Source organism: Staurois parvus, unplaced genomic scaffold, assembly GCF_062004578.1.
Source record: "Staurois parvus isolate SC_StPar_1 unplaced genomic scaffold, SC_StPar_1.0 ptg001192l, whole genome shotgun sequence".
In the NCBI taxonomy this organism is placed as follows: Eukaryota; Metazoa; Chordata; class Amphibia; order Anura; family Ranidae; genus Staurois; species Staurois parvus.
This window is the reverse complement of record NW_028318988.1, coordinates 2,757,349-2,765,729: the sequence shown is the minus strand read 5'-3', so window position 1 is coordinate 2,765,729 and position 8,381 is coordinate 2,757,349. Positions and strand designations below refer to the sequence as shown.

Sequence of the window (8,381 nt, the reverse complement as noted above, 5' to 3'; positions counted from 1 at the left end):
GGGAACAAATACCAATATCCATGTTGTGGCACCATCCCAAGATGTACAACAAAACCGGAGTGGACAGTCACGTTCTGAAATCAGCGTGGTTGTGTCCTCTCTCCAGCAAGACTGACCATTTGGAAACTCGGGCACTGCCTGAGGGCCCGGGGTCAGTAGGGGGCCCCATGAGATGCCCCTGGCACCTTTTTCATAGGCTTTTTTTAGTTTGGGCAAGGACACAGGGGCCCCATGATCCTCTATTGCCCGGGGGCCCCGTGAGTTGTTAGTCCGCCCCTGCTCTCCAGTGAGATGGAATTTTGTGTGTGACTGAACAACGGGAAGGAAATGTATTTAAATACAATGCCATGTACTATAATATATACAGTTTTATTGGTTCCTCAATTAAAAGTGAAGTGAGTTCAAACCAAGCAGTCTATAGGGGTCACATCAGCATGTGGTGAACAGCAGTATTGCAAAAATACATCATGAGCGTATAGGATCAACGCGTTTCGCTGTAATTACTTCTTCAGGATCCATGCTTCTGATGAAACACTGCAATCAATATAAAATATACAAACATAAAAAACAAAAAATACAAAAAAATACAAAAAAACACACATATAGTATACAGTACATATCCAACAACCTGATGAATAAGGGCTCGTTCACACTAGGCTGTTTTGCCAACGCTTGCCAAACGCCCCTATAGCGTTTGGCAAGCGTTGGTCCGGTGTTTGCGGAGCGTTTTTAACGCTCGGCAAACGCTCCGCAAACGCCGCATGCGCGGTTTAGCGGCGGTTGCTAGGCGTTTGCCGAGCGTTAATAACGCCCCACAAACGCCTATAATGCATTTGAGTGGTGTTACCGCTCCGCAAACACCCCGCAACCGCGTCGCAACCGCACCGCAAACGCCGGCCGGGCGTTTGCGGAGCGGCACCATAGACGAGAATAGGAGGCTTCAAAGCCTCCTGACTCGACCAGAGGCGTCCGTTTTGCCGCGACGCAACGCGACGCGACGCAAACGCTCCTGTTAGAACAGCACCATGTGCTGTAATGTGCAGAATTGGCAGAGGCGTTTGGGAAGCGGTAAAAACGCTTCCCAAACGCCTCTCTGCCGCCTGCACACAAGGCTAGTGTGAACGTAGCCTAACGGTTAGTAGACAGTAGTTGAAAGAGAATATATGTGTTTGTTTTTTGTACTTTGTTTTTTATATTTGTATATTTTATATTAATTGCAGTGGTTCATCAGAAGCATGGATCCTGAAGAAGCAATTACAGTGAAACGCGTCGATCCTAGGCGCTCATTGTGTATTTTTTCAATGCCGCTGTTAACCACATGCTGATGTGACCCCTATAGACTGCTTGGTTTAAACTGTGAGGTTTTCTTGACTTTTAATTGATGAACCAATAAAACTGTATACATTATAGTACCTTTTATTGTATTCTAATACATTTCCTTCCCGTTGTTCAGGCGCACACAAAATCCCATCTCACTGGAGAGAGGACACGACCACGCTGATTTCAGGATGTGACTGTCCACTCCGGTTCTGTTGTACAATCTAAGTCTTACAACACCCCTTTTTCCCCTCTCCCTCATGATACCTATGTATTCTTGTATTTACATATATGTTTTTTGGGTGCACTATCCCTTTAAAACATGAAAACGCCCCAATATTGTGTAAAATATCAATCACAATTTCAAAAAGCAATCTATCATCAAACAAAGTGCTTAATGTGGAATATCAGAAATCATTGTTAAATATACATTATAAAGTGCTAGTGCAAATAAATAACTTGAGCGAAAAAATTTCACATACAGAAATTAAGATTTGACATCATTTTATCTGCTGATTTAACTGCCAGCTAATTGCACCAACAATAAATAAAAAAAACATTGCGTCAAAGAAATAAACAATAAATCAAAGTAAATGTTGCTGTTCAAAAAATGACTAAACGTTAAAATAAACTCACAAAGTGACACAGTGCTAATAATAATAATAATTAAAATATATATATATAAATAAATATATATATATATATATATATATATATATGTCCTTGTTGGACATATATATATAGATAGATATATATATATTGCAAAGTTGCTTGTTTGACTTATAAATATATTTTTTCCACAATTTTTATTAAGTCAAACAAGCAACTTTGCAATATACTGTATATATATAATTTTTTTTTCACAATTTTTATTATTTTTATTATTATTATTATTATTATTTGCGCTGTGTCACTTTGTGAGCTAATTGCACCAACTTCTCTGCAAACCACAACCTTGTGCAAAACGTATATAATTGATCGTGCAATCAATAAAGTTCAAAAAACATAATTTCGTAAATATTGCAAAAAGCTCTGTGCAAATGTGATGACGCGAACTTGCGCGGATCCACTGCCGGCTATTTACCCCGGATTCAGTGCACCATCACCGAAAATAAGCGCACGCAATCTGCTTACCAAAAGGAATAGATCTCTAAGGCTCCATGCACATGGGGCGCTTTAATAAATTTAGCTGTGTAAAGTCACATTAAAAGCGCAAGTTTTTCAGCATTTTTTAACATTTTTGCATTAGCATTTTGCCGCGTTCGCAGTTTTTAGCTTTTTTTTTAAACCAAAAAATTTTTTTTTTTTTAAGTTTTTCAGCATCAGCCTTCATGTACACTTGACGTTTTGAGAACGCTGGTAGAGTCACATTAAAAACCAGAGTTTTTCAGCATTTTTTTAGCGTTTTTGCATTAGCGTTTGCATTAGCGGTGGGTGGTGAAAGGGAGAGGGGAAAAAGGATACCAAGAGCAAAGTTAACACTTTGATAAAATGCCAGATAAATATGAGTATTTTATTCTGTTACTATGTATTTATTGGCTTTTGAATATGTAAAATGGTATAATGAAAATGTATAATAAAATATTTAAATAAAAAAAAAAAAAAAGAGCTAATACGAGGTCATAGGTGCTGGTTATCTGCTCGACATTAGCAGCCACTTCATCCTCAAAGCAATGCAGCCGATGCAATGGCACATGCCATAGAGCAGCATCCAGCCACTCTATGTGATCCGGACCCAGCCAGGTATATGCAGAAAATATAAAAAATCACTATAGAGCATTACCAGAGTAATCTGCGCAACTTTACAAAAAGTATCATACTAACAGCCAGGGGTGGCCTGACAACTCATGGGGTCCCCGGGCAATAAGGGATCATGGGGCCCCTGTGTCCTTGCCCAAACTCAAAAAAGCCTATGAAAAAGGTACCAGGGGCATATCACGGGGCCCCCTACTGACCCCGGGCCCTCGTGCAGTGCCCGGGTTTCAAAATGGTCAGTCCGCCCCTGCTAACAGCAGAAACAATAAAATGCAGCAACAACTTTCTACAATATATTATTGTCTGAGACCACATTGGATAGAGTGGCTGGATGCTGGCTCTAGGGTCAGTGCCTTTCATCGACTGCATAGCTTCAGAGACAAAGTGGCTGCTACCGCCAAGCAGATGACAAGTTTTCACAGAACTTTTTGCAATATTTATGAAGTTATTTTTTTTTTTACTTCATTACGAGCATCTTATATACATTTTGCACAGGATTGTGGTTTGCAGAGAAGTTGGTGCAATTAGCAGGCAGTTGAACCAGCAGATGAATTTATGTCGTGTGTCCATTTGTACACGTGAAATTTTTTTCACTCAAGGAATAAATTTGCACTAGCACTTTATAATGTATGTTTATGAATTATTTATGATTTCCCATATGGTGCACTTTGTTTTATGATAGATTGCTTTTTGAACTTGTGATTGATATTTTGCCCAATTTTGGCGCATTTTCACTTTTTAGCACGCCCAATTAATGTATATGTTGAAAGCCTTCGGTGTTTGTGTGTTCCGGCACACACTTGTGAGCATGCTGCTTTTTTGGGATCGTTATTAAATTTTTTTTGGTGTATGGTCAGGGGCGGACTGACAACTCATGGGGCCCCCGGGCCCAGCCAGGTATATGCAGAACATAAAAAATCTCTATAGAGCATTACTGGAGTAATCTGCGCAACTTTACAAAAAGTATCATACTAACAGCCAGGGGCGGACTGACAACTCATTGGGCCCCCGGGCAATAAGGGATCATGGGGCCCCTGTGTCCTTGCCCAAACTCAAAAAAGCCTATAAAAAAGGTACCAGGGGCATCTCATGGGGCCCCCTACTGACCCAGTGCCCGAGTTTCCAAATGGTCAGTCCGCCCCTGTGTATGGTATACTAGTTTGTTTTGTAGACACTGAGTACATAGGTACACACATACACTCACCGGCCACTTTATTAGGTCCACCTTGCTAGTACCAGGTTGGACCCACCTTTGTCTTCAGAACTGCCTTCTATCTTGGTGGCATAGATTCAACAAATGGAAACATTTTTTCTAGAAGCCACGGATTGTCCTCATTGGAACCCCTTGACCAAAGGGATATCTTCCCCCTGGTTTCCTTCCCTTTTTCTTATATGCTATGATCGGTTCGGAGGACACCACTTTTTGTTTTCTATCAGTGAGTCGGTTGTATTGATGCCAAATTGTTTTGGGGTTATCCTTTAGAAACTTCGTCATCTATCATATCATTATTATATACGGTTTAGGGCATCCCGGTTTTTTACCTTTTTGTTACTAGTGTTGGAAACATTCCTCAGAGAATTTGGTCCATATTGACATAATAACATCACACAGTTGCTGCAGATTTGCTGGCTGCACATCCATGAACCGTTGATACAAGGCAGGATGGATCCATGCTTTCATGTTGTTTAAGCCAAATCCTGCCCCTATCTGAATGTCACAGCTAAAATGGAGACTCATCAGACCAGGCAACATTTTTCCAATCTTCTATTGTCCAAGTTTGATGATCCTGTGCGAATTGTAGCCTCTGTTCCTCTTCTTAGCTGACAGGAGTGACACCCGGCATTGTCTTCTGCATATCTTGGTTATAACAAGTGGTTATTTGAGTTACTGTTGCCTTTCTATCATCTCGAACCAGTCTGCCCATTCTCCTCTGACCTCTGACATCAACAAGGAATTTTCATCCACACAACTGCCACTCACTGGATATTTTCTCTTTTTTGGACCATTTTCTTTAAACCCCTAGAGACGGTTGTGTGTGGAAATCCCAGTAGATCAGCAGTTTTTTTAAATACTCACACCAGCCCGTCTGGCACCAGCAACCATGCCACGCTCAAAGTCATTTAAATCCCCTTTCTTCCCCATTCTGATGCTCAATTTGAACTTCAGAAAGTCATCTTCATCACATCTAAATGCCTAAATGCATTGAGTTGCTGATTGGCTTGTTAGCATCTCTTGTTACCAAGCACTTGAGCAGGTGTACCTAATAAATTGGCTGGTGAGTGTATATTTTTGTATTTACCTTTGGAAGCATACAGAAGATGGAGCCTTTTACAGAGCAGAAAACGTTCTTGTCCTCTTCTAAACTGGTAGGACCGTGTGATTCTGCATATTCCTATTCTCCACAGACTCTAATATAAAGATCATTAACTTGCACATAGACAGGATTTCCATTAAGGCCTACTGAGAAAAAATACACATGGCCATACTGCACTGAAAAAAGGACATGTGAGCCATTGGTTGTAGGCTACAGCTCCTTGAATGGGTTACCCGATAGGTTGAAGTAAGTAGAAGGCAGTTTAGTTACAATAGGAGGAGAGAGAGGAATGCAGGACTGTTGACCTTAACTTGTTTATAAGTACAGTTATCCTTTATGTAGAGCAATGCTTTCATAGGCACCGTGTGATGACCAACAATTCACCAACAATGCTACAACCCAAACTTTTTAACCTTGCAAACAATGTTGGTTTCTGAATATGGTGTACATTGCAGAAAATGAATTTCAGACATTAGGTTTTGATAAATAATTTCCCTCTTTTGTGAATCAACATGAATGACATTACTTGTATGATGTTAGTGTGTTGTTCATTTTCAATGGCACCCTGAGGCACACAGCATGCCGCAATACATGTGCATTGTGTTAAGAAAAAAAAAGGAAGGGTGCAGTTTTGGCCACATTGGGGTGTATAAGCCGCCCATTTTGAAAGAATGGAGACCCTTATGGCAACGAACATCATCACCTGTCTTAACACATCGCACAGGTGTCACCAAGATCTTAACTTTCTCCCTACTGAAATCTTATTTTCTGCAACGTACTGCATGATTGCATGAAATTCAATAAGTAATGAACACAAAACGGTAAATCTACTAACGAATTATGAGCTAAGTTTGTTATTTTGAATTTCCTAAAATCTTCTGCAGATTGTGTGCAATTCTTATTCTGAGAGCCGTGGTCCTTATGCCGTAGATCAGAGGATTAACAGTAATAGATGTACTCATACCACTCATAGAGACAACGACATGGGCAACAGTTGAGAGAGAAATGCTTCCTAATCTATATCTAAAGGAAATAAACAGAGTTCCCACCATAAAAATGGAAAAGGCAATTACATGAGTCACCAACGTTTGGGCGGCTTTCTGAGAGGCTTCCCCAGGAAGTTTGAGACAGACGACAATAGTTCTTATGTAACAATAAATGATCACAAGTATGCAGGTAATTGCGATGGACAAGGTCCATGTTGATCCATAGATATTATTAATTGTGATATCACCACAAGAAAGTCGTTGGAGAGACATGGTCTCACAGTAGACATTGTTGATATTTGCTGCGCAAAAGGTTAGCCTTGCCGCTAATAATACAACCGAACCTGTTACCACAACAACAAGAACCAATATGGCAATTATAAACTTTCGACATGTCAAGTTTGACATCAGCATGGGGTACCTCAGAGGGTGACCTACCGCCAGATATCGGTCATATGCTATAACGGTGAAAGTGTAAACTTCAGCAGCTGAGTAAGCCTGGATACAAAAGGCCTGAAACAGACATCCGGAGAGAGAAATTGTTGAATTTTTAGACAATAAGTCAATCACCAGCTTGGGGAGGTAAGCCGAACTCCCAAACATCACATTGAGGACCAAGCCGCATATAAAGATGTACATCGGTTCATGCAAACTTTCCTCTATCCAGGTTACATAGACAATCATTGAACACACAAATAATGAAGTTGAATATACTGTAAAAGCAAGTAGAGCGTATAAGTAGCTAAATGATTCCATTTCAACAAGGCCCAAAAGGACAAAATCGGTGTAGGTTGTCGATACGTTCTCCATGGATAGAGGTGGAGATAGGCTTTATTTCTTATAGTGGAGTAATCATAACATTTAATTTCAGTCTGGATAATATTAAGGAAATGAGAACAAAAATTCTAATCTATGAATACTTTAAATGTGGTCCTCTTGAATTCTATAGATCAGAAGACGTAAGCATTACAGTCCAGTGAGACTTTTATAGTCTTCAGAAAGGTGAAGCAACTGCAACAAAGTCTTCCAGTGGGACCATTATCTGTCACAACTGTTCTACTAATTGGTGTCAGAAATGTGTTTAGTCATGGCTATGCAAAGCTTAATTTAGAGAAGTAGAAAAAAAAACAAGTTGTTAGAAGTTTCAGCTTTGGCTGGATGAGCAGCTTATCGTGATAAAATAGTTTCAATGGTATGTTTAACACACCAAATGGAAGCAAATAAAAGAAATGTATTGTTAGAGTTTACATACACTTTCGCACACATTCTCAACTGAAAAATAGCTGTACTGTCACTAAAAATGTATCCATTAACTTTTCCCAAGCTTCAAACAGCATGGTGGCCAGGAAGACATTAGTCAACGCACAGGTGGATACAAACATGGGTCCTTTTCGGAGTAGGGTGCAGCTCTGAACTTCAAAACATATTTGCCAAGATTTCAAACATATTATAAAGTAGTTAAGATTTAATACGCTACAAACACATACCGCCTGCCATTTTGGGAACCCCCACAGAAGTCATCATAGTCAGGGGCGGACTGACAACTCATGGGGCCCCCGGGCAATAGGGGATCATGGGGCCCCTGTGTCCTTGCCCAAACTCAAAAAAGCCTATGAAAAAGGTATTGGGGCATCTCATGGGGCCTCCTACTGACCCCGGGCCCTCGGGCAGTGCCCGAGTTTCCAAACGGTCAGTCCGCCCCTGATCATAGTCCACACATCACTTGGCCAGCAGTGTGAATTATTAAGGTCTCCTCCACATTTTCCATTGTTGTGTGCTACTGCATACAAGTTAATGTGTGTTGCATGAGGCCCCAAAATAAATAGTCATTTCTCCTAGTCTGCTGTCGTGCTGCAATTCACGAAAATAGAAATTACATTATTCTCTATGGTGCCTGTTAAAATCATTGCAACGTGGTGAAAAGGTGCGGGTACTTCTTTTAGCAAAGCATAGTGTATTTTGGCACCTTAGGGGAGGCATGAAAAAAGCATTTACATGCATTTTTAGA

The 8,381-nt window shown here is 40.4% G+C and overlaps 1 protein-coding gene across 1 annotated transcript; it reads right to left on the bottom strand.

Annotated features, from left to right (window-relative positions):
• Positions 1–5,698: 5,698 nt before the first annotated feature.
• Positions 5,699–7,183, bottom strand: LOC149438415 (olfactory receptor 5AP2-like). The gene has a single exon (XM_089659933.1). The coding sequence runs from the start codon at positions 7,181–7,183 to the stop codon at positions 6,242–6,244; it is 942 nt and encodes a 313-aa protein (XP_089516059.1). The 3' UTR covers positions 5,699–6,241.
• Between the last annotated feature and the right edge of the window lie 1,198 nt (positions 7,184–8,381).